General features: G+C 40.1%; 1 protein-coding gene across 1 annotated transcript; it reads left to right on the top strand.

Annotated features, from left to right (window-relative positions):
• Positions 1–934: 934 nt before the first annotated feature.
• On the top strand, positions 935–25,367 carry sptlc2a (serine palmitoyltransferase, long chain base subunit 2a). The gene is made up of 12 exons (XM_046855717.1): positions 935–1,222; positions 3,850–4,044; positions 4,296–4,450; positions 6,081–6,229; positions 6,454–6,578; positions 8,216–8,309; positions 11,665–11,770; positions 12,913–13,132; positions 13,223–13,349; positions 21,533–21,668; positions 21,990–22,119; positions 23,950–25,367. Exons 1-12 carry the CDS (start codon positions 1,070–1,072, stop codon positions 24,067–24,069), a joined length of 1,710 nt encoding a protein of 569 aa, XP_046711673.1. The 5' UTR covers positions 935–1,069; the 3' UTR covers positions 24,070–25,367.
• The last annotated feature ends 1,198 nt before the right edge of the window (positions 25,368–26,565 follow it).

Genomic DNA, 26,565 nt, shown 5'->3' on the forward strand with positions numbered 1-26,565 from the left:
TTTACATTTTATTCTGCATTGATGCATTTCATAATCAAATCATAATTTATAAGTGGCTTAAATGAAATCAAATGGAATTTTATCGAATGTACTGTTAATTTATAACAATTATTTATTGATTTAAAAAAATCATAAATATCTAATATTCTGATTTTATTAAAATCTCACTTGCAAAAATACTATTAAATTAATAGTTTCCTCTTTTTTTTTCTTTTTTTTAATGGAATTTCAAGAAAGTATTTCCTGGAAATCTGCGTTTTTATTATGTTACATCATTATTAGATTTGTAGTATATAATAATAATAATAATAATAATAATAAGAAGAAGAAGAAGAAGAAGAAGAAGAATAATAATAATAGTAATAATGCAACGTTAGGAAAAAAAATTATAATATGAATTTTATTTAACATTGTATTCTTTTTAAAACACATTACATCTTTTTTCATAATTATTCATTTTTACTTTGCCTTACTGTAACCTGACTGTTTGACAACTTCGACTGAAATAATATAATATAATGTAATGTAATGTAATGTAATATATAAAATATATTAAAACATATAAATATATAAATATACCAAAATCTATTAAATATAAATCTAAATAATAATATATATACATCAAATATTTTTTTCATATTACAATAAAAGAAGCGTATGTCCCATATAATTTTTTTAATTTTTGCTACTTCCTGTTTACTGACGTTTCCATGACAACCGTTGTCTTGCAGCTCCGCTTCCGGCCGTTAGGCGAGCGCGTTACGGCCCTACATCATGTTCCGGAAGCGCTGTTGAGGTTACTCGCGTTCATCACGCGCCTACTTAAGCCCCGCCCCCAGCGCTCAGGCGGCCTGTTGAATTTGACACACTGGCCACGCCCACCGCGCTAAACCTGCGCTTCTGTTTGGTTGAATCTGATGGTTGCCATAGGCGTCGACTTCCGGTATGCGGAGGCTGGAATTTCAGGTTCCTCCTCGGTGGTAGTGGATTTTCCGAGTGTTGATCTTGTGCGCGTTTATTTTCATTTTTTTAATTTCGACATTTATTGATGCGTCCTGTGTAGGGAAGTATGACCGAGAGCGCGGTGAACAAGGAGGCGAACGGGGACGTGTGTCAGCACCGGGCGGTGAACGGCGTGAAACCGGGAAGAAGTAGCGCACTGAAGGATCAGCAGCGCTGTCACCAGGAAAAGCAGAGATCCTTCTACAAACACGACGAGAAGGTGAGCTGTGGCCTCGACACCACCCGTTTATACACTTTTCTACACCTCCACATGGGCGCCTGAGACATTCAGGAGCCGCCTGATGCAAAAGTTCAACACTTCGATCCAGATCAGAAAGTTCAACCCAAAGCTCAGCCTTGTAGATGTTTATTTACCTCTGGGATTTTTTTTTTTATCACTTCATCTGAAACGCGTTTATCAAGCTCGACAAGCCAGCGTTCAGCCCATCTCTTCAAACAACCCTGACTGATAAAAGTTGTACTAATCCAATCCTGAGGTTCAGTCTAAAGGGTGGACTAATCCGATACTGAGGATCAGTCTAAAGGGTGTTCTGATCCGATACTGAGGTTCAGTCTAAAGGGTGTTCTGATCCGATACTGAGGTTCAGTCTAAAGGGTGTTCTGATCCGATTCTGAGGATCAGTCTAAAGGGTGTTCTGATCCGATACTGAGGTTCAGTCTAAAGGGTGTTCTGATCCGATACTGAGGATCAGTCTAAAGGGTGTTCTGATCCGATACTAAGTCTGTCTAAAGGGTGTACTGATCCGATACTGAGTATCTGTTTAAAGGGTGTTCTGATCCGATACTGAGGTTCAGTCTAAAGGGTGTACTGAACCGATACTGAGTATCTGTCTAAAGGATGTACTGATCCGATACTGAGGATCAGTCAGAAGGTGTTCTGATCCGATACTAAGTACCTGTGAATAGACTGTACTGATTCGATACTGATTTTCTGTCTGATCCGATACGACTCGGTTTCAAGTAGTACTGATCCGATATCGAGTCTCTGTACTCGATCACATGTCCCTGGTTCCTCGATGTGTGGATTCAGTGATGTGTGTAAGTCACATAAGTTAGTCCTTAAGGTAACTTGTGTACATTGGTGTGACACACAGTAGACTACGGTACAGTAACTCATTTCACATGGGCTTACGTGAAAGATCATTGAACAGTGCATATCACGTGATTTCACACGTGACAGCAGGTAAATTAATCAGGGGGGAAACGAGATGAGTAATGTGGCAAAAAAGAACATAAAAAAATAAATGTACTGTAGGCAATAAAAACTGTAAATGATCCTGTTATACTCTGGACGTTCAAATACTCTAGACTGTAAATACTCTGGACTTTTAAATACTTTTGACGTTCTAATACTCTCGACTGTAAATACTCCAGAGGGCTAAATACTCTGGACATTTAAATACTCTGGACATTCAAACACTGGACTGTAAATACTCTGGATGTTCAAATACTCTGGATGGTTAAATACCCTGGACTATAAACACTCTGGACGTTCAAATACTTTTGATGGTAAATATTTTGGACATTTTAATACTCTCGATAGTAAATGCTCTGGACATTCAAACACTGGACTGTAAATACTCTACGTTTAAATACTCTGGATGGTAAATACTTTGGACAGTAAATACTATAGACATTCAAATACTTTTGATGGTAAATACTCTGGACGTCCAAATACTTTAAATGGTAAATACCCTGGACTATAAATACTCTGGACGTTCAAATACTTTAAACGATAAATACTTTGGACTATAAATACTTTGGACGTTTAAATACTCTGGACGGTTTATTACTCTGGGTGGTTAAATACTTTGGGCGGTAAATACTCTGTACGTTCAAATACTCTTGGCGGTAAACACTCTGGACATTCAAACACTGGACTGTCAATATTCTGGATCTTCAAATACTCTGGATGGTAAATACTTTGGACGTTCAAATACTCTGGATTGTTGAATACCCTGGACTATAAATACTCTGGACGTTCAAATACTTTTGATGGTAAATACTCTGGATGTTTAAATACTTTAAACAGTAAATACTTTGGACTATAAATACTCTGGACTGTAAATACTCTGGACGGTTTATTACTCTGGGTGGTTAAATACTTTTGGGCGGTAAATACTCTGTACGATCAAATACTCTTGATGTTAAATACTCTGGCAAAAGATACTGTAGGCATCATATACACTAAAATCCTGAAAAAAAAGGCCAATGTGTGTAAATATTTGAATAGTAAATCAGCTGTTTTTAGTCTTTATCATTTATTATTACTAGAATTGTTACTAAAACACGTTTTTTTGTGCGGTTTTATATTCTTGACTGGATAAGAGAGAGCTGAAAAGTGCATCGTTGTTTTGGGTTTCTGACACCAGTCCAGTTAAACACCGCTCACAGGTGAGGGTTAAAGTAGTGCAGCGAGTCCAGGAGATCAGCACCTGGCTGTATGTGTGGGACATTTAATGCTAATCCTGAGAGCTTTGTTATGGAGACGTAAAGAAATCGACAGAGTGCAGACTCACGCAAATCATCACAAACATCCGACTGGACTGTAATGACTTTTATTCTTATTCTGAATCTTTATTTCTAACCGAATTATTTATTTTTTTTGCGCTTAAGCAAATCTTTTTGTTTATTCTAATATTTTTGTTTAAATGAATCTTTTTGTCTAAGCAAATCTTTTCTACTAAACGAATCTTTTTGCCTTAGTGAATCGTTTTGTTTGAAAAAATGTTTTTGAGTGAATCTGTTTGCCTAAGTGAATCTTTTTTTTTTGTTTAAGCGAATCCTTTTTTGCCTAAGTAACTTTGTTTGACCTTTTCCTCACAGCTCCAGCAGGGGGAGTGTAATGGCGGGTTCTACAGTAAGCCGTTTGACGAGTTGTACGAGGAGACCCCGATGCTGGTGGCCGTGCTTACGTACATGGGTTACGGCATTCTTACTATCTTCGGCTACCTGAGAGATTTTCTCCGTCAGTGGAAGATTGAAAAATGCCACATCGCTAGAGAACGAGAGGAGCAGAAGGTAACGAGTGATTCTGACGTTATACAGTTTTACGTAAATGCATACAATCAATGTATATTGTTATTTTGTGTTTTTTTCACCTAAATCAGGTTAGCGATGTAAAGCTAGCTGTATAAAGTTAGATTTATAAATCAGACCTTTCGAAGTCGTTCTGTTTGATTTCCGAGACGTGCCACGTGTTACACGTAGCACCACACGTGTGTTTTTACTAGAGTATTTTTTCACCTGCTTGTTTTTTCTTTTCTTTTAAGGATTTTGTTCCGCTTTATCAAGACTTTGAGAATTTCTACACCCGGAATTTGTACATGAGGATTCGGGACAGTTGGAACAGGCCTATATGCAGCGTCCCTGGAGACAAGATGGACCTGGTGGAGCGAGTGTCACATGACTACAACTGGACTTTCAGGTGAGCTTTTTTTTTTTCTTTTTTTAAGAGCGATCTACTGCTTCGAACCGCAAAACGACTGCAAACAAAAACAATTTATTATTAGATAGGTTTTGTTCCTACTTCGAGTTGTTCCTACTCGGAGAGTCAGCTTGGTGAGACTTTATTTCAAGTGAGAGGCGGAGCTTAAGGCTATCTCATATATATATATATATATATATATATATATATATATATATATATATATATATATATATATATATAATAAAATTGTAAGAGTAAATGAATAATTGTAATATATTAAATTTATTTATGTATTTATTTTAATATTATTAATTTAAAATCATTTGAAATCAGTTGTGGTCATCAAATCATTTTTAACAACATTATAACCTTGTAATATTAAAAAGCAATTAAAAGGTTTAAAAATATATATATATTTTTTTTACTTTTTTAAGGTAACATTTTTTTTTCGGCGTTTTAAATAAAGTAAAAAAATGTAAGAAAAATGAACTGTTCGTTTTTTTTTTTTTTTGCTAGAATTAAAACTGTAACAAACCACAATGTCAAAAAAAATAATACATTTTACAGATTGTAAACAGGAAACCGACAGTAACCGAGTGCACGCATGCAAATAAAAAAAAATTGATCAGTAAATTAATAATTAAAAGATGTTTTTAAATAAAAATTTTAATTAAATATATAATGAATATCAAATCATTTGAAATCAGTTGTGGTCATTAAATTATTTTTTAGAACATTGTAACCTTGTAATATTAAAAATAATTAAAAAGAAGAAAGAGAAATGTGTTTTTTTTTTGTGGTCAAATATTTTTCCACGTTTTAAAAAAGTAAACGAATAAAGAAAAGTGAACTGATCCTTGTTGTTTAGTTGGCAGATTAGCAAACGTACGTTATAATGTATATTTTGTATAACACAGAATTATAGTATTATTATATTTAAGTATTATGTATATTATAGTAAATAAGTATTGGCACTGTGCTTTAATTCTATTGTAAAAAAATCACAACTGTAAATACACAGTGTATTAATTTCTTTACGAACTGCACCTTTACACCTGGTAACGCGCACTGTAGCACTGTAGCGCTGTAGTTCTGTAGCACTGTAGTTCTGTAGCACTATAGCGCTGTAGCACTAGTTCTGTAGCACTGTAGTTCTGTAGCACTGTAGTTCTGTAGCACTATAGCGCTGTAGCACTGTAGCACTGTAGTTCTGTAGCACTGTAGTTCTGTAGCGCTGTAGCACTGTAGCACTGTAGTTCTGTAGCACTGTAGTTCTGTAGCGCTGTAGCACTGTAGCACTGTAGTTCTGTAGCGCTGTAGTTCTGTAGCACTATAGCTGTAGCACTGTAGCGCTGTAGTTCTGCAGCACTGTAGTTCTGTAGCACTATAGCGCTGTAGCACTGTAGCACTGTAGTTCTGTCCCGCTTTGTCAAAAGGCCTTATTTGTTTCAGTCTTTGTTATAAACCATTAAGCAAACACACAGGCAGCTCAAGGTCGCTTTCAGCCTCCATGCTGAAATCTCAGATGTTTACCCAAGCACGTGTTTGTGTTTGTGTGTGTGTTTGTGTGTGTGTGTGTGCACGTTCGCAATTTGATCTTTATAATGCAGGGATTTTCTTCTCACAGCTACACGGGCCGAGTGGTGAAAGACGTGATCAACATGGGCTCGTATAATTACCTGGGCTTCGCCGAGAACAAGGGCTCGTGCGCTAATGCGGCGGCCGAAGTCACTCTGAAACACGGAGTCGGCGTGAGCAGCACCAGGCAGGAGATGGGTGTGTGTTCGTTCCGCATTTAACACACTTTATCTGCATACAGGAGATTTATCGCTGCATGCTGAAATGATTCGCTTTATGAAGTGCTGCTGTGGGCTGCTGGTTGAGAGAAACACACACACACACACACACACACACACACACACACTCTGTGTTGGGTGTTTACACTACAGGAAGTGGTCTTGTGGTTTATCTTGGCTGAGTGCACCATGTTTTTTGTTTAGGTAACCTAGCAAGACATGAGGACCTGGAGAAGCTGGCCGCGAGGTTCCTGGGCGTGGAGTCGGCCATGGCGTTTGGGATGGGTTTTGCAACCAACTCTATGAACATTCCAGCTCTGGCTGGCAAGGTACGGGTTTTACACCAGTCCTTAAATACTCTTAATCGCCTAATATGAATCTGTATGGAGTATATAAACACGATATGGACAATAGTTTGTAGACATCTGAGAAATAGTGGTTCTTTTTTGAACATCCCATTCCACATTCAGTCCTTATTTCCTGTTATTATAACCTCCACTCTTCTGGGAAGATGTTCCACCAGATTTTGTGGAGATTTGTGTGAGATGTATTCAGATATAAGGGTGTTCGTAAAGTCAGGTACTGATGTAGGTGAGGAGGCCTTAACATCAGCATTACCATCCATCTCAAAGGTGTTGAATAGTGTCAGAGCTCTAGCTCAAATCTTCAGTCCATCTAAAGCAGATGGCATTGTCATACTGGAACAGGTTTGGATCTACTCCAGTTTTGGGCATCGTTGTAAGAATATCATTGACCCAAGTGACTATTGAGCATAAAAACGTTGAAACTTTTGGAGAAGTTAGCTACTCGCTACTGTTGAAGTAAATGTTTTTAGCGCCGAGTTGTTTTTTCCCCTCCACTGATAACCAAATGGTCGTTCCTTTCACTCCAGGCTGCCCCATGGACGTCTCTTATTCCTTTTACGTGCACATCTGAACACATCTTTTCTCTACGCATCCTGTAGTAAAAACTCTGAAACATCATCCTGGCCTTCCAGTGAAGAGTTCTGCTGGTGTCCTTATCCAGAGCCACTTACAATGATCTCAGTATGCACTGAGCAGTTGAGGGGTTGCTCAAAGACCCAGAAGCAGCAGCTTGGAGAAATCGTAGGAACCTTTCGTTGTTTGTTTAATGAATATTCGTTCACAAGTGTGTCGAAAATGTACAGTTGTTTATTAATAAAATGCAGGATTTCCGCAGGGTCTTAAAAAAGTCTAAAAATGTAAAAATCTCAATTGTAGGCCTTGAAATAGTTCTAAAAAAGACTTAAAAAAAAATGTTTATCTTCATTTTGCGATGTTCATGTAACGTGTACATCTGAAGCTCAGTGAAATGCTCATGCAGCACTTTAGAATATAATTTGGCAAATATAATTTGCTGTATTACGACTAAAAATGAGACCAACATGCACCAGCCAATCAGCTTTCTCTTATTGTAATCGCTCTCCGACTGTACCACAGACGTAAAATGTTTATTTTTCAGCTATGGGGAAAAGTGCAAGTTACTTGGCTTGAAAAAAAGAAAGGATCATTCTTAATGGTGTTATAAACGTCTTAAATTCTAAAACTTGACTCAGTGATAAGGAGGTTCTGAAACCCAGTGATTAGACATACAGTACCTATGTGCTGAAAATGGCTTGAAAATCTTATAATCCAGTGCAATTTATCAAGGACAAGATTGAAAAATCAGTGAAACTTCCCGTTTTATCACACACACTCTGACGCAACATGTACCTCGTAGTTCCTCTTGTTGCAAAGACAAACGTTTGTGGTTTTTTGCGCAATTATGGGGACAAAAACGAAAGTTTCATATGAGTGTCTCACCCACGTGGCTGCATGCGGCATACAAACCAGTCTGTTGCGTCACCTGAGCCGCTCATTCATTCCGACCCTCCCATCTGACATTGTGTTTTTCTTTTGTGTGTGTGTGTGTGTGTGTGTGTGTGTGTGTGTGGTCACTTGTGCAGGGGTGTCTGATCCTGAGCGACGAACTGAACCACGCCTCTCTCGTGTTGGGAGCGCGCTTATCTGGCTCCACCATCCGGGTTTTCAAGCACAACAGTGAGTATGAGCAAGATCACTTTGTTTTCCAGAACAGAGTAGCAGAAATGAAAAAGCTACAGACTGTTTTTATTTCCCACGTCTGGACCTGTTTTGTACCTGGTGGAATTCGATACCAATGAGAACAAATGGTTGTGTGGGGGTGTGGGGGTGGGGGTTAGCAGGTCTGGTTGGTAGTGACTGGTTGTGTCATGTGACAAAAATGTAAAAAAAATAAACAAATAAGGTTGCACTACATTGTGTTGAAATTTGGGGAAATTTCTAGAAAAATATTTGGAGATTTAATTTTATTTTCTAATGAATTAAAATTTATTAATTTTTTTTTTTTCATTTACTCTATTAATCTTTTTATTTTCTTTTTAACAAAATATGAAGGTCTTTGTATGAAAGTATCCTACAAAAGATCAGCAATGTAACTGGCTGCTCGGTTGCCAGATCAGATTCCTGAATCCCTGATTTCAGCTGTAGTTTTTCACAGATTTGTTTCTATTTGTTGTAAAAAGCACTGAAATGTAACTCGCAAATCGCATGAAGAGTTAAGAATTCAAGCACCTATTAATGAACAGTTCACTGAACAGTACACCTCAACAATTATGGAACTTTAATGAATGGACATTCGGTGCAAACCAGATGAGGATGGGTTTCCTTCTGAGTCTGGTTCCTCTCAAGGTTCCACTGCTTATTAGAGATAAACTTATAGGTGCTAACATAGAAATTCAAATTTTATACCCTATTTATTTCTGTAAAGCTTCTTTGGGACAATGTTAATTGTTAAAAGCGCTATACAAATGAAACTGAATATAATCCCAAACTCAACTCTAATGAATAGAAGCACTTTCTGATTGTGTGCAGTATTTTAGTAATTTCATCCCATTTTCAACAACGATCAAAAGGAACGCTAAATAATTTTTTTTTTCATTTAGATTAGATTGTCACAGGTTATGATACAAGGACAACAAAGTGGAAATCTAATCTAGTCTAAATGAAAAAATTATTTCGCTTTCTTTCGTGTCTTGTATGAAAAATTCTCACAAATCCATGTAAATGAACATTTTATTAATGTTTAATAATGGCACATATTAGCTTAATAACGGCGCATGCCATAATGCAAAAAAAAAATGCCACTTTTCCGTTACTCCGTCTCTCCGCTTATTGGAAATGAACGAATCTTAGAAGTACATTAGATTCCCGATTGAGCAAATAAAAAGTGATCGCTCCTTGTGTAGCCGCATTTCCCTGACTGAAGGTCAAAATAATAAATCAGTTCTTTCAGTGACTTTTTTTTAAACATGAAGCTGAGCATTCGGGTTAATTATTGATTTCTGTAGTGCATTTTACCACAAACTCGTACACACACACACACACACACACACACACACACACACACACACACACACATCTTTTACTCATAGACGGCCTACAGATAGTTTCCTTGGACAAGCTCCAAAGTACACAAAAGGACATCCACCCAATTTAATGACGATGAAGCACACAGCCATGTTTATTATTTTGGCGCGGCTTCAGCTACACAAGTAGCATTGGCGGGTTTGTTTTTCTGAAAAGTTCCATGTCCATCTTTATAGTTACTGTTCGAGGCCGTGAACAAGAGGTTTGTCACTTGAGAAGTCATCCTGCTCCTGATTAGTTTTTAGTCTCATTAAGTTATAAACAAGATGTCAAAAAGAAAGAGAATCTTGAGCGGGAAAGTGTGATTCACTTCATGACTTCAATTCTTCTGGACCCCAATGCTGTAATGACGAGGATTCATTCTGGCGGGTTTGTTAGATGTGACACTCAGGTGCGCTTATCAGCAGCTGGACGGATGTTTCTTCTGTATTAAACATGGAAGAGTTTCTTGCATTAATGGCACATTGCACTTTTTATCTGTTTATAGTTACAGATAGGTGACAACAGTTCCTGTTATAGTCCTGATTCAGCACTTGTTCCTCTCCAAATGTTTTTCTTATCTCCATTAAAGATAATAATAGTAATAATAATAATAAAAAGATTTAAATGTAAGTCGTTTTACTGAAAAGAAGAAAGTTTGCAGTTAAAACTGAGGGTTAATGTGAAAGAAGTTTGGCTGGTAGAGGAAATAAATCCAAGACAGGCAGAATACAAGTGAAGGTCTTTTACGTGAAAGGAAACATCTGATTATGGGCCAAGATTTGCAAAAGGGGGTGATGGAGTTCTCACAGATTAATCTTAACCTCTCTGAATGAAAGAGACCTGGAGCTGAATGCATTCAGAAGTGAAATACAGTCAGTCAGTCAGTCAAGTATTATTTTTATATTTCTATATTACAAGAAGCCAAAAGTGTAAAGAGAAATTCTGCAATTTTGGAATTGAAAAACTGTATTACGGACCTTTCTTTTGCTCAAGGAAAATATCCAACTGCACATAACACTATAATGATTTTATGTCTGAATTGAAACATGATATAAACAAAATGTAAAATAAAATAAAAAACAATCAAAAAAGGACCTAGAATTGAGCCTTGAGGAATCCCTGGTATAACTGTGAATTTTATAGGGGCATCCCCAAACTTTTACCTCAAAGATGGAGGCACACAATTTTATAGGTCGTCTTTGGATGCTGTTGCATGAAATTTTTACTTCACTTAAACTAGGAGACCCAAACCTGTTCCAGCATGATAATCCCCTTTGTGCACAAAGCCAGCTCCATGAAGATCTGCTTTACATAGGTTGGAGTAGAAAATCTCTTGCTATAAAACTGACTTCAACCCAACCTCCATTAGTACCTGACTTTATTAACACACTTATAACTGAATGAGCACAAATCTCCACAAAATCTAGTGGAACATCTTTCCAGATGAGTGGAGGTTCTATAACCGCACATATGAACTACATGTGAAATGGGATGTTCGAAAAGAAGCACATATCAATCTAATGGTCAGGTGTCCACAAACTTTCGTCTATATTGTGTATATTTGTAGGAGGAACATGTACCCAAATAAGACGTTGATCATTGTAAAGAGGAAGTGTATGTTAATGATCCAAATCGTACCCTTTTTAAGTGTGTTTGTGAAGCAATAAATGCATGTTGGTTTTCTGTTGGAACCAAAAATGCCCTTAAATATATGGCTAACATCTGGTCCACATCTGCCGCACAGTGCATAAATCTGTATATTTTGTGTGTCGTAATTTCTGCTCATTTTTAAGTAATAAAAACCCCAGTGTAGCCTGTAATTGCCGGAGTTAGCTGCAGCCAGGCTCGCGGCTGTCTCAGGTCAGAGGATCATTCATGAGCTTGCTAAATATTCACTGATGGTTACTGTTTCAGGAATTTCTGAATATTTGAGTGATTATTATTGGTGTCTCGATTCTCGTCTCAGACATGCAGAGCCTGGAGAAGCTACTCAGAGATGCTATAGTGCACGGCCAGCCCAGAACCCATCGACCCTGGAAGAAGATCCTCATTCTGGTGGAAGGGATCTACAGGTATACGAGTTTGATAATCTCCTGATCTGTAATGACATCACAGAACCAATTTCTTAACAAACAAAACATCCACAAAAATTAAAAATGGGATTTTTCTGAGGGAATACATGAGACATGTTTTTACTGAAGTTTGCGAACTTTTTGACAAACTCTAAAGAGTAGAGATCGATCGATTTTACCGATACTGATAGTTGAATCGTACTTGAAAATAAACAGTACTGAATCATGAAAATGTGCTCAATGAAATAAATGAATGTATTATATTGATAAATATAATTATAATTGATAAATATAATATAGCACTCTCACTGTCTGCACAGTATCACAGATTTACCTCTAGAGGCCGCTCTCGTGTAATGTATAATCATCGCTCACCTCGGCCACAGACGAAACCTGGAAAAAGTATGGATTTTTGCAAATAGTCCCAGTAATCGACTATCGTACCAGTTAATTGGCAAAACCAATAAATCGTTCAACCCCTACTAAAGAGTTCTGTTCCTGAAATAGTTCCTTCTTTTCACTTCGTGCACAATTGAAATCATTCATGAAATAAAAAGGTTCTGCTTTCCTCCAGAATCAGGATGTTCATGGTTCCTCAGGAGCATTCTGAACACTCTCAGAACCTTTAGTTGTGTCACCTAAAATAATTCTCTAAAGAAGGAGAGCTAAACAGTTCGATCAGGTTTCTTCCTGGAATTCCCATTACAATCAGAATCCTTAATTCAGCTATAAAGTTTCAGTACACAAAAGAGCAGGAACTACCCGTTTCAGTGTTCTAAACAATGGGAACTACATAGTTCCAGGACAGGTTCCTAACTTACCATACAAATTATTTCTGATCCTTATTTGTTGTGAACTATATGAGTTCCTGTACTCCAGGACACTAAGGAGCGAGAACTACCAAGATCCAGACACAAAAATGAGATCTACTGTACATAGTTCCAGAACAGGTTTCTTCTTTGCATTCCAAGCAAGAACCTTTTGATGAAATGTAGAGTTCCAGTACTCTCCAGAACATTTTTATTTATTTATTTGTTTGTTTGTTTGTTTATGTTTAACACATGTAAAACAAATTTTTTCACAAATGTGAGGTAAAACATTTGTTTATTCGGTGTAAAGCTGACTCCTCCCCTTTTCCACAGCATGGAGGGTTCGATCGTGCGCCTGCCAGAGGTCATTGCCCTGAAGAAGAAGTATAAAGCCTACCTGTACCTGGACGAGGCTCATAGCATCGGCGCTCTGGGTTCCCGGGGAAGGGGCGTGGTTGACTACTTCGACCTCGACCCCACGGACGTGGACATCATGATGGGAACGTTCACCAAGAGCTTCGGCGCGGCGGGGGGCTACATCGGCGGGAGAAAGGTGCGGAGCGACCGGGTTTATTGGGGTTTGTGAAGGTCGGCGTAGTGGTCAGAATATTCCCTGACTATTTTTCTCTTTGGTTTTGTATAGGAGCTGATAGATTACCTGCGCTCGCATTCTCACAGTGCCGTGTACGCCACCTCCATGTCGCCTCCCGTTGTGGAGCAAATTATAACTTCTATGAAGTGTATTATGGGAGAAGACGGGAGCACGATAGGTAACTTCTCGTTTTCTTGACATACGAGATGTTTTTTTTTGTTCACATCCTAAAAACTCGGTTGTTTTGTTTGAGATTTAAAGCCACCAAAAGATGCATTCTCAGTTCTGCTCAGCCCCGACAGCAGGTGTGTGAATCCCTGCTGCGTACAGTTACAAGCACTCGTTTTTATAGTATCGCTGAAAATGATTTATAGAAAAATGTCGATGGCGTGACCTTTTTTTTTTTTTTTTTTTTTATCGGAGAACTCTCGAGTCCAAGATCTCTGGGTTAAGAGGAATATATGGCTTCAGCGTACGCTTGCAGAAAAATCATCTTCTTCAAGGTGGTTATTGGGATTCTTCATCACGCCATCTTGTGGTCGATGACAGGAATTTATTTTTCCTCTCAAATCCTACATGGGAGAAATGAAGTATTTCTTCTTCTTTCGACTGTTCCCTCTACATCTACCACTTTTAAACCTGCCTGTCTTCTATCACCACATCTATAAATCCATCCTGGCCTTAAACTTTTCCTCCATCCTCAGCGTTCTTCTACCGATAATTTAATATCATTATTTTGGATGATTAATGTGCTCTTAAAAATCGTCTGTAAAAAAAAAAAAAAAAGTGTGGAATTTTGAAATCAACCCCATCCTCTGCGCACGATCAAACCATCTCAATCACGCCTTTTTTGTCTTGTCTGAAAAAATGAAGTATTTACACCTCAAAAACAGCCTTAATACCTTTGCACTCTCTTCAGATGTGTGCCTAACATTGTTTGCCACTAGGCGGCAGCATTTACCAATTGCTGGACCCAATGTACATCGATTATCACGTTTTTTCACATCGCATACTTAATAACGTTCTGGCATACGTAAGAAAAAGTATTATCCGTGTCATAATAAGAAACATGTTGGACTTTTTGTTTTTGAAGAGTAGAGAAGTTTTCTTTTCTTCGTCCAGTAATAGCTGTTTACCTGGAGTGGTACCAGTGTTTCCACATCGCTGCACACACACACACAGAGCTTTGTTATGATTGTTTCCACATCTTGGATCAGTTCCTATCTGCAGCTTTGGTGTGTGAAAACACACACACACACACACACACACACACACACACACACACACACACATTGTGCGGGAAACAGGGAGCCAGTGATGAATTGTACGCAGTGTTCTCACTTTTCTGCAAATGGACTCCATCGTAATGGATAATGGATTGGTTCGAGAACCATGTAAAACCTGTTTGATGGGGGTAAAAGAGTAAGACACTGCTTTGCGATGTTATAGGAAAGTCAGCAACTGACTGGTGCAATGAAGCGGAATCACCGTCGTGGCCATGAAGTGGTTTATTCACGTCACTTACATTGTAGCTGCTATAAGGGAAGTGGCAGCTCGGTGGTTAAAGCTCTGGGTTACTGATTGGAAAGTCAGGGGTTCAAGCCCGAGTATCACCAATCTGCTACTTTTGGGGCCCTTCAGCAAGGCCCTATGTATTCCAGGGGCGCTGTATCATGGTTGACCCTGTGCTCTGACCCCATCTTTCTAACATCATTGTATATGAGAAGAGAGAGTTTTTCCCTTTGCTGTGAAGTACCATGTGACACGTATAAAGCACCTTTATTACTTTTTCTTTTCTCTAAACAGTCTTTTCAATTCCAGCTTAAATATATATATATATATATCACTCACACTGTAGACTCCTTCTCCAAACTTCCCCTTACAGAAAACGTTGTCAATTATTCAGAATTGTTTTGTTTTTTATTTTTGTTTGTTTCACCCATGTAAACGAGCTGTTACCATAGAAACGATACAGCGTAAGATCGAGCTAAAAACAGTATGTGATGTAGCAATTTCTGGCCAATGAGAATGGAGATTTTTGCGCCGCTAAACTGGTAGCTAGAAAACCGTTTTAAAACTGTAAAGACTCGACTCATGAAAAGCAGGTGCTGCAGCATGAAACATCTCAAGGAGAAATGAGAGAATTTTTTTTATCTTGAAATAATGAACAGAACAACCTGATTTTGTTGTTGTTGTTGTTGTTTTGGACCAGAACCACTCCCATGATAAAGGTCTGACCCAGCGGCACGCACTGTCAACATTTCCCATTCTTTTTGAACCGCTTTTAACGGCTGTTTCGTTTTTACGATGCAAATCCAGCCCTCGAGACGTTTATTTGCTCAAGATGCTGCACATGCGCTTGGACCCGAATCAGAATCGTGTATTTCAAAGAGAGTAGAGATTTTTTTTTTTTCTTTTGTTTAATTTTCTCATCGCTCATGAAATAAGACTGATTGCTTCTACAGATGTACAGGCGGCGTCCAGGTAAAATATTTCCCTCGGAGTTTAAACTCCAGAAATGTGTTAGCAATTACTCACATGCAGCTCCGATCCGATCCGATCCTGCTCTTTGATTGGACTCTCCGAAACAGCTTTTCCGCTGCGCCACTCAATCACGGCCGGCAGCTACAAGAAACAGGCCCTCCAGGCTTGTCAGACCCCGGTAGCGCTCACTGTGACTAATAGGAGGAAATGTCGGCCGGCTCGAGACGGCTTTTCCCGTCTCCCATGCACATGCTTGTTCCACAAAACCCCTTTTGTTCTATGGGTTCTATCCAGAGAGAGGATCGTGCTGAAACCCCTCTTGTCATTCACCTGCCGATTGACGGATTTTTCTGAGAAGCAGCTGCAGAAGAGAGGAGAGTTACACGTCTGGGAGCAGACTCTGATTCCATTGATGAGAATCCCAGTCTGGTCCAGGATGGCTAGTTCTAAATCATGTATAGAACTAGTCTAGGTGCAGTCGTTACATATATATCGGTTTCTATAGGTTTAAAATGTAAAAGTTGAATCACATTGGACTTTGGATCACGAGTTTAAATCCCTGCACTGCCACTGTTGGGCCCTTGAGCAAGGCCCCTTAACGCTCAAGTGTGAACTGTAAGTCGCACTGGATAAAGGCGTCTGCAAAATTAGGCGTCAACGTAAACCATACACAAAAATGTAAACAAATCCAGATACCAGGATACAACGATTCCTTCTTAGATATTGATATTAAAACTTTTAAGAATCGTCTAAAATTAAAACTAATTCAAAGAGTACATAGCTTTAAAAAAACAAAAAAAAAAAAGGGTAATATTGTGCTCAAAATGAGCTGTTAGACCCAAAAAGAGAAGTCTTGGAATATGTCTGAAATGAAAGAACGTCTTAGGAAAAGATTTTCTTGAAGATTCTTCAAAAAAAACAATGCAGCGATGTTGCAGGTTACCAGCAAGAGAGCAGGTTGCAGATTAACTAATGACATCATTACAGATTAACTTCTCACGGAGCATCTGTGAAAGATTACGCGGGGAGGCATGAAGAACAATCGGCCGAGTGTGTGATCTGGGCGGGAGGAGGTGCCGGTTTAAAGAAAACTAATCAAGAAGAGGTCAGTGAGGTAGATAGCCTCATGGGAACGCACAGTTCTTCTTCTTTAGAGTATAACCTGTATTATATGGGCAAAAGTTTTGGGACACACGACTTCTAGAACCATAGAATGTTGGAGGCACACAGTTGTGTAGATTTTGGATGTGAATTTTCACTTCACTTGATCTAGATGAACCCAAACTGTCCAAGCATGACATTACCCCTGTGCACAAAGCCAGCAACATGGAGATATGGTGTACATGGTTTGGAGCGGAAGATCTCCACCGTTGAACACCATTGTGTATTTAAAGCTTTAAAATGTAAAATTTTCTCACATTCCTTGTCTTTAATTTGGCTTGTAATCTTTTAAGTTCCCCTCATTTTGATGATTTTACACACAGAAAAGCAGTAAAGCTTTTTCCCCAGATTTGAATCTTCCTGCGAGGCAGGGAATGATTTTTCCCAGACATTTTTATGAAACCTTTATATTATTCCCAAATCAGCATTCCTCTCTGTCAGTCCTGTGATCTGCATCCACTCTTCAGAAGAGTCCCGATCGCCTTTGCTCAGCAGGTCATGTTCCACTCCTGGTTGAAGAACACTTTCAAAGCGGCCCGAGATTCGCAGAGTCAATTTGCCGTCAGCTGTAAATGTGCTTTCGCGTCTCTGCGTGCGTCGTTAAACCCGCTGTTACTCAGGTGTCAGGTTTGTTTTGGGCGCCAGCCTCAAAGCTCAGAGGAGCTCACGTCATTTTCGGGTCACTCGGTCAACGTTTGATTCAGTCTTTCAAGTAAACGTGCTGGTATTTGGTGCCGCGCCGATACCTGTCCGATAACGCACGAGGTCAGGATTAAGGAGACGATGACGACTTTGACAAGGATCAATAAAGAACACTGTAGGCAGAGGGATGCTTGTTATATTTGTGAATTGTGCTACTAATTAAATTAAGTAAATGGACATAAAAAAGAAATAATCCATATCGCTAGACTCTCATGAAAATGTTGGCGATGACAGGAAGTGGCAGGGATTTCCGGTAGCCATGGTGACACTGCGCTTAAAGCGTGAGGCGGAGACTAAACAAACTTGCGGTAAACTACTTAATATGTTTGTGAGGGAACTCGGATTTTAATTAAGTTGATGTTGATGCATTTGGTACACTTGTGCCGGAAAACATGTACCGAAACTGTTCGGTATGAATATGTGTAACGTTACACCCCTAGTGTGTGTATATATGTGTGTGTTGACGGGGCTTGACAAACATCATTCATCCGTCTCTGTCAGATGCTGACCAGTTTGGGTTGTAAACTCGTGTGTTTTATGTGCTTGAGGTGTGTTTGCCCCCTATTGTCGTGCCTTTCAGCGGGGGAACACGAGGCAGATATCTGTCTTACTATTTGCTCTCGAATCTCTGCGGCTGCAACTGGCCCTGTGGTATAACCAGGCCAAGCTTAGATTACGCAAAGCTTTATATAGAACCGTCTCCGGTGTCCCACGCAGGCTCGTTAATCTTCCGCATGATGAGCTGCGAATGAGTCGTACACCGGCGAAATGCTTTGCCATAGAGATAACAGTTCGCTCTCATCGGGTTCAAAATACATAATAACTCAATAGAAGCCTGGAAGCTGCACTAAAGCCTTGCCTTCTTGCCCTATTCCAGAGACCCTGAACTTCACATGGATGTTTGTACTTATCTCGCCCCTTTAGATGAAAAGGAAGTGCAGAGGAACTGGGGAGAAAAAAAATAAAAATACAGGGGGAAGCGGCCCCCCACATCTGGAAGCTCTTTTGGTCTCTCTCGGCCCTTCCCTCGTTTCAAATCCTGTTGCCCCGTGTCTGGAAGAAGTTATTGGGGGGTGTGCACTGTGATTCTAGCTGTTGAAAGGGTACCCCAGAAAGATTTACTTTGCAGAGCCTTTTTCCGCTAAGCACCCCCTGCTCCCCTTTCCCAACCCCACCTCCAGGAGGACCTGCTCACCCATTCAAGAACTGGAAGTGCAGCAGTTTTAAGTTCCTCTCAAAATCGTATTGCTTTCAGATGCTCTTTTGGTGTAATGCAGTTTGGGTATCGACGTTCTTTGGCCCAAATGTCATCGTTAATTAAGAGCTCTCATAGGAACTGGACACAGAAAAGGTCATAATCACGTCCTGACCCGTGGCTGTCAGCGTTAATAGCTACTGGTTTCTATGTATCTCTGATCTCAATTAGAGCAGATGGCCGGGATTCATCAAGCTCTGCCTTGACTGTGACTTCTGAGCATGGACACTCCTTAGTCTTTTCTCTACACACCCTTCTAGGTTTGGTTCTGAAACCAAGTACCAGTAATGTCCCCAGAATTCCAGTCGGCTTTGACTTGAAACCACAATTAACTCCCGATCATTCAGAGAGCGATTACCCATTTCAGAAATGTTCTCTAAACACCCAGCCTGTGAAATATCAACAGTTTGTTCAGAGCAGATGAATTTGGAACGACCGCTTTGTGATTTATAATGAAAGAATTTGTAAAAGTGACCCCCACATGATCTGCTTTCAAAGAAGGCCTGCTTTCTGGTGCATCACGGAAGAATTTCTTCGAGACAAGCATCCTACCGAAAGCTTTAGTTCTTTTTTGACGATCCTTCCGTGCATGCCAAAGACTGGTTAATGAAATTTGGTCTCAGGAAGTAGCAACCATTTGTTCTGGTAACAAACTGAATAGGAGTTCCTTCTTCAAATGCTGATGTTCATCCACAAGGTGACAATTACATTTTATTTGTATAGCGCTTTCAACAATATAGCTTTGCACAAAGAAGTACGGATTACTTATTTAAAAAAATTTGAGTTACAAGCGAGACGGTGGTGACTGTGGTGAGGGAAAAACTCTGAGATAATATGAAGGTAAAAATCCTACAATAGGAACCAAACTAAAAAGGGAACAAATCCTAATCGGAGTGACACCAAATGTCCTTTTATTATAGTTCCATCATCCAGCTTAGGTTATTAACTGTTCACTGAAGGATGCCTGACTGCAAACCTGACTGGCAACTGAGGACCTAAGCCATTACAGTGGTATCAAAAAGTTGATGAGACGAGCTCTGTTTACAAGAAAGTACACACTTTCACCTTCAAAATAGTCCCCTTGGACACCAATACAGTGCTCCCAGCGATCCTGCCACTTCTGGAATATTTCCTGGAAGTCTTCTTTTCGGGAACGTGTCAAGCACCTTATGTGATTCATGCTGGATCTTTGCAGTGGTGTCAAAACGGCGACCTTTGAGCGCCGAGAGGGCGGAGTCTTTAGGAACGAAATCTGGCAAATAGGGTGGGTGCGAAAGTGAGATCATGTTGTCAAATCTGTCCATGACGAAATCGCAGACGTGGTGACACACATGGTCAGAAAAGCACCAGCCGAACAGCCACCGATGTACACAGGACGGTCTTTTTGCACACTGACTTATGAAAGTCGGTGCGCCCCATGACTGTGCGTCCGGCCTTTGTAGTGCCATCTGTCTTGAAACTTTTTGAAATCACCTATTTACTTTATCTTCATGGTTTTTGAGTGTCTACAAAAGGCTCAGGTATCTTTAGGATCATCAGCAGACTGAGAATTTCATTAAGATGGCCATCAGGATGTGCCAAAACAAGATAGGATCCCTGGTATCTCAGGAGCATGTGTAGCTCGACAGAGATCAGTAAAAGAGGTCCAAAAAGCCTGATTGGGCAGCGGTTGAGATCCTACGCTGGTGAAAATGGGGATTGCTTCTTAAAAACATACCCTGGGATAAAGGTGAGGGCAGAGGAGGTGTTTGTACACTGGAGCTACATTTCATGACCAAAAAGCGAACGACCAGGTCATGACTCGTTATCAGCCAGTCTTGAGGTTACACGATCTCCGATTTCACAGAGAGTCAAGTCTCCTTTCTCAAGCGCTCATCAGATACTTCCGTTCTGTAACTTGCCTCAGTCACCACACGGACTTCTGAGATCGTCTTCGAGGTGATCTAGCCATTCTATTGACTCCTTGACTTCCAATTAACCTCCTCCACTGTCCGAACTTTGGCATAATGACGCATGGCGAGAAACGTTTGCACGGAAGAGGAAAGGCGTCGCTTTGCCCTGCACGGAAAGTTTCGACCCGCTTTCCAGAAATGCAAGATCAAACCCTTACAAAACAGATCACGCAGCAGGTCCCTAGCAAAAAAATAAATAAATAAATCTTTTCGCAAACAGACAACAAAAAGCAGGCGTGCTTCTTTCCGAATGAGACCTCTCCTTCAGTCCCACGGGCAGATATTTTCGAAATGTTGGTTTGTTTACAACATTGTGTTCGATGTCAGTTTGAGCTCCTCTGTAGCTCACAGTGCAGGTCGTGTTTAGCCAGGCTGATTAGCATCTCTGGGAAGGACACGCAGGCTTACGCGGAGCTCGAGCACGATAAAACCTTATGTTGCAAACACCGAGCAGAAAGCAGCATCCGTAGCTCGATGACCTCACAGGGGAAATTTTGAAGGAGTCCTATAAAATCAGCAGGTATAAAATATTCCCGCTTTAATGGTTCAGGACCGGCTGCATGCTTCGCTCTCGCTCCAGTGCGATGATAAACTTTATAGCTCAGATGGTCAGGTTTCCTATTAACTGCGCTAATGGGTCCTGTGGATTGGTAAATTTATAATTGTCTGATCGCATGAAAGGGCCGTGGAAAAAGCAGATGGACGCCAAGTCCAAAAAAACCTTTTTTTTGAGAAACATCTTTTTTTTTTTTTCTTTTTTTTTTCTTTTTTTTTGTTCTTTTCTTCTTTTTTTTTTATAAATTCCAGGTCGGGATCGTGTCCAGCGGCTGGCGGAAAACACGAACTACTTCCGTAGGAGGCTGAGGGAGATGGGCTTTATCATCTACGGCAACAATGATTCACCTGTAGTTCCCATGATGCTGTACTTGCCCGCCAAAATCGGGTACGTACCGCTTAATCTGAGAAAATGGTGGGGCTCGGATTAATTGCAGAACATTCTATGAATATCTGTTAATATAAATATAATGGAGTGTATAATAATATAATCAGTTATATATTATATTATAAGATATTGTGTCGGATTTAGCACACACACACACACACACACACACACACACACACACACATCCTCGTTTGCATTTTGTTACCCCGACTTGGAAAGAAACTGCCTAGGTGGGGATCAAATCCCATTTTAAAGGACAGCCATCTCTGATCCTTGTGTGTGTGTGTGTGTGTGTGTGTGTGTGTGTGTGTGTGTGTCCAGGGCATTTGGTCGGGAGATGCTGAAGAGGAACATCGGTGTAGTTGTCGTAGGCTTCCCTGCCACGCCCATCATCGAGTCCAGAGCTCGCTTCTGCGTGTCCGCGGCTCACACCAAAGAAACACTGGACATGGTAATTAATACAATACACACACACACACACACACACACACACACACACACACACACACACACATACAAGAATCCTGAAGTGGCGTTTCCTGCCTGCTTTACATCACAAAGCTGTTGAATTTGTTAACCATAGTTCTGAGATATGGACAAAAGTTTGTGGACACCCGACCATAAGATTGTTCTTTCTGAACACCCCATTCCACATTAAGTCCTCATTTGCTGTTATAATGACCTCCACTCTTCTGGGAAGACGCCCCTATCGAGAGCAACTTACAGTTAACTCATTCAAGGGTTAAGGGCCTTGCTCAAGGGCCCAGCAGTTCCTACCCTATAAGGAAAAGAATGGTTGGCATTCCTGAAAGACACACGGCACTGCGTCTCATAACAAGAGCTCAAGCCCCAGTGTGTGTGCTTTACTGTCTCTAGCTTGAAAATGTATTTTTCTTTGTTTGAATGCAAACACTGATAAAGGAATGCGAGGCTGTGTCTTCAAAGTGTCTCGCTCCATAAATTAATTGACAGTGTCAGCCCTCTTTCTCTCTCTCTCTCTCTCTCGGCTCTCCGAGTTGACGGGGTTTACATAAGAAGGGCCTGCCACAGGGGGCAACTCTGGCAGGAGATCAAAGAACATCTTAATCTGCCCCCCCCCTTGATTTTTTTGAAGCACCCCTCCACCTCTTCTCCTCTTCCTCAGTGCTAAGAAAACAAGCCTGACTTTGATCTCGCCGCTCATCATGTCCCTGAGATTTGTCTTTTATTTTTTCCCTTTTTTCCCCACATCATCAGGAATATCAGGATATCAGCATGCATGCGATAAAGCTCTCTGCCTTTTGTCTATTTGTTTTTAATATAATGCCATTTGCCAGGATCACGTCTGTGTTGCTTTTACAACTTGAACGTGTGACAGCCGAGCTTCCTCCTGTCCTTCACACGCCTCCATGTGCCACTGTCGCTTGAACTCTGGGAGGATTTGGACGGCTTTAGGTTTGGGAAAACATCTCGAGTTTCACTGCCTTGTTCACAGACAGAATTACTGCGATTTATAACAATAAGCAAAACCTGGACCACGTGTGTGTGTGTGTGTGTGTGTGTGTGTGTGTGTGTGTGTGTGTGTGTGTGTGTGTGTGTGTGTGTGTGTGTGTGTGTGTGTGTGGGTGTGTGTGTGTGTGTGTGTGTGTGTGGAAGATGGCATGGTTTTTATATATATTTGTTAACAAACATTCCAAGTGGGTCTGGCTTCAACCAAAAGATGAGTATGTGGAAAAGTACCTCATGCCCACTGTGAAGTATGGTGGAAGATCTGTAATGCTGTGGATCTGTTTCTCTTCCAAAGGCCCTGGGAACCCTGTTAGGGTGCATGGCATCATGAACTCTTTGATATACCAGAACATTTTAATTTAAAACCTGACCACCTCTGTCAGAAAGCTGAAGATGGGTCATCATCATGTCTTTAAGCAGGATAATGACAAAAAACGGTTCAGCAGACACAAAATTGTGGGGTGTGCTGAAGAGGAGAGTGCATAAGAGAAGAACCCAGGACTCTGGATGATCTAAAAAGATTGTGCAAAGAGAAATCGTCAGAGATCACTCACTCTTTGTATTCTCCAATCTTGTGAAATGTTAGAGGAGAAGATGAACTGCTGTCTTGGCAAAAGGGGGCGGTACTAAGTATTAACATCAGGGTCTGTAAAGTTCCAGTTGAACTTAAGTATTTTTTATAAGTAACTGAAAAACGTAAATTTCTGTGAAACTGTGAGGTAATGTTTTGTGTGTGTGTGTGTGTGTGTGTGTGTGTGTGTGTGTGTGTGTGTGTGTGTGTGTGTGTGTGTAGGCCCTAAACGCGATCAGCGAGGTCGGTGACCTGCTGCAGGTGAAATACTCGCGCCACAGAATCCTCCCGTCCCTGGACCGGCCTTATGACGAGACCACGTACGAAGAGTGTGAAGACTGATCTCCGTCCAGCATCGACGGAAAACCTGCACTGCTCTCTGTCCCTCCACAAGATTCACTGAACCACTTCAAAATGAATTCTTTTTTTTTATGGTTTTTTTTTGTTTGTTTTTTGTTAAGCACATGGAGCTCCTAATCACACTCCCCTCCTTTATTCATTCTTCGTCTGTCTGTCTGTCTGTCCCTGTCGGTTCTCATCCATCACTGTGACATTCAGGATCTCCTTGTGACATTTATTTGAGGGCAAAAAAAGCTGCAGTCTGTCGTCAAAAACCATGAGATGCTTTGGGCTGCTTATTGTGCTCGCAAAATCCATACGTATCAGTAACCCTTGAACTGTTCTTTTTAATAAAGTGGGACCACACTGGCGGCGGGAACAAACGATCAGTCCCAGAGACGCTAGCTTGTTAAAGCAACTCTTCTTCTTTTTTTTTTTTTTTGTGTAACACCGTTAGCGATCTGCAACGCCTGCCCCGTCTGGAGTCTGTCATTCCTCTAATGCATCGGAAGTTTTGTTCCTTTCTTTCTTTTTCTTTTTTTTTTTCATTCTCCCTCCCAAGATATCGTTCTGTGTTTGTGTTGTTTGAGGAAAAAATTCACGTTCCGCTCGTCCACATCGATCAACTCGCTCTTTCTAAGAATTCAAAACATCAAGTTGCACTTTAGGGGTAAAAAAATAAATAAGTGTTCCAGAAACACACGTTAATGTTCGATCAAACTTCCAAAGAAACATGTAACAGGTTTGTGTAAAGAAAAGAAATTTATGAATTAACAAAAATGCAGGGGGTTTATCCTGAAGTCTTAATTTATGTCTTCTTTCTTTCTTTCTTTCTTTTCAATTGATTATTATGATTACTGTTCTGAATCGTGTCACGTGTCAGTCTTAAAGCCTGCTTCATGTGCTTTCCTTGCGACTTCCATGTACATATTTATTTATTATAAATAATTAGTTCTTTCTCAAAACAAGGGCGCACGTGAGCCCACAGTGTCCACGCTCTCAATGCGAATACTACTGATGAGAAATCTTCATCCGTATACTCCCAAATCTCTTTCTTTCCTCTTCTTTTTTTAATTAAAAAGGTGCTGAATGAACACACTGTGGCTTCCGTGCCTCGTCCTGTACTCGCTCACTATCTCTGTCCTCATTCTGTTTTTCGGAATTGTTGCAGATTTTTTTTTCTTATTCGCCCTGTAAATTAAAAGGATCCACTGTAAACCACGAGAGCTTATAGGAGTTATATAACTGTTGCAAAGATATAAAGCCACATTACTTAATAAAAGGAAGAATATTGTTATGTATTGTTTGTCTTTTTTTTTTTTTTTTTTACACAACTGTGATGCATATATCAATAAATTGTATCTCAAGGTTCAAACTCTGGACCAACACTCCAACCAGATGTTCCAGATGCTTCACAGTGACTACAGTAATAAAGAGCGACAGAAAGTGCCCTTGGACATACAGGCACTTTTCTGGCCACACGCGTCAGAATCTTCAAGGCTGCAATGTGATTGGTTGTTCACACTTTAAAAGATTTTCACAAATCCCCTGAAGTTATTTTACATGGAGCACTAAAGAAGGATTTCTAAATGTAAGCTGTAGATTTTTCGATTATCAGTGTGTGAGATGCATTAAATCCTGCTAGTGTTCCAGGGTCGGTTCAGATTTCTGTGCATGCTCTTTTAATGTTCTTCTAGGCTTCCTCACGGTTCTCGAGATCGGATGCAGATCCACTGTGAGCATGCTTAACTCTCCATGCAAAACGGTCCTCCTTAAATCCCCAAAAAACTTTATAACATTGTGTTTCAATTGCTTCAAGAACTTGCAGAACTGAATTCTTTCTTCTTTTTTTTTTTTTTTTTTTTAAATACACTCTTCATCGAAAGTCTCCTCACTCACTCACCCTTCAGGGACATTAGAAATCTAAGCACTTAAGTGGATTTTCATTCCAATTCCCAATCCCACCCCCCTTTTTTTTCCCCACAGCTGCATGTCTTTATTTCTGCAAATCCTCAATTGCATTGAGTCACACTGAGAACTGCTGAAATCCACTTACACAAATCCCAACAGACGCACTTTCCCATCACACACTATTACTGTTATTGTCCTGCTTCTACACAGCTTCAGTGTGTGCTCCTGCATTAAAGAGGTCCGACTAGGTCTCACCAACACCACCACCTCCTACTCCTTCTCCTGAACACACTGTGACATCACACTAACAGAGGGCGACGTCACAAGGGTGTCCCAAACTGACCAATGAGAAATAGGCAGAGAACTTGTATACTGGTTGCCAGATTGATTATATATCGCCTTAAATGTTTTGCTTTTCATGATGACCTGGGAAATAGCATGCAATAATAATATAATAACATATAATGGAATACATTTTATATTTCAAAATTCTGTAGTCAGGCGTGGAAACAGTCCTTTTTAGGGTTTCTAAAACACATGCATGTTTATTTTGGTTGGAAATAAAGGCAAACACTTTTTTTTCCATAA

The sequence above is a fragment of the Silurus meridionalis genome, chromosome 8 (assembly GCF_014805685.1).
Source record: "Silurus meridionalis isolate SWU-2019-XX chromosome 8, ASM1480568v1, whole genome shotgun sequence".
In the NCBI taxonomy this organism is placed as follows: domain Eukaryota; kingdom Metazoa; phylum Chordata; class Actinopteri; order Siluriformes; family Siluridae; genus Silurus; species Silurus meridionalis.

Excerpts from the sequence above, each read along its gene's own strand:
- sptlc2a (XM_046855717.1), top strand. The coding sequence starts at position 1,070 with ATGACCGAGAGCGCGGTGAACAAGGAGGCGAACGGGGACGTGTGTCAG. Across the intron at positions 6,579-8,215 it reads TTCCAGCTCTGGCTGGCAAG|GGGTGTCTGATCCTGAGCGA; the intron begins GTACGGGTTTTA and ends TCACTTGTGCAG. Across the intron at positions 22,120-23,949 it reads CCAAAGAAACACTGGACATG|GCCCTAAACGCGATCAGCGA; the intron begins GTAATTAATACA and ends GTGTGTGTGTAG.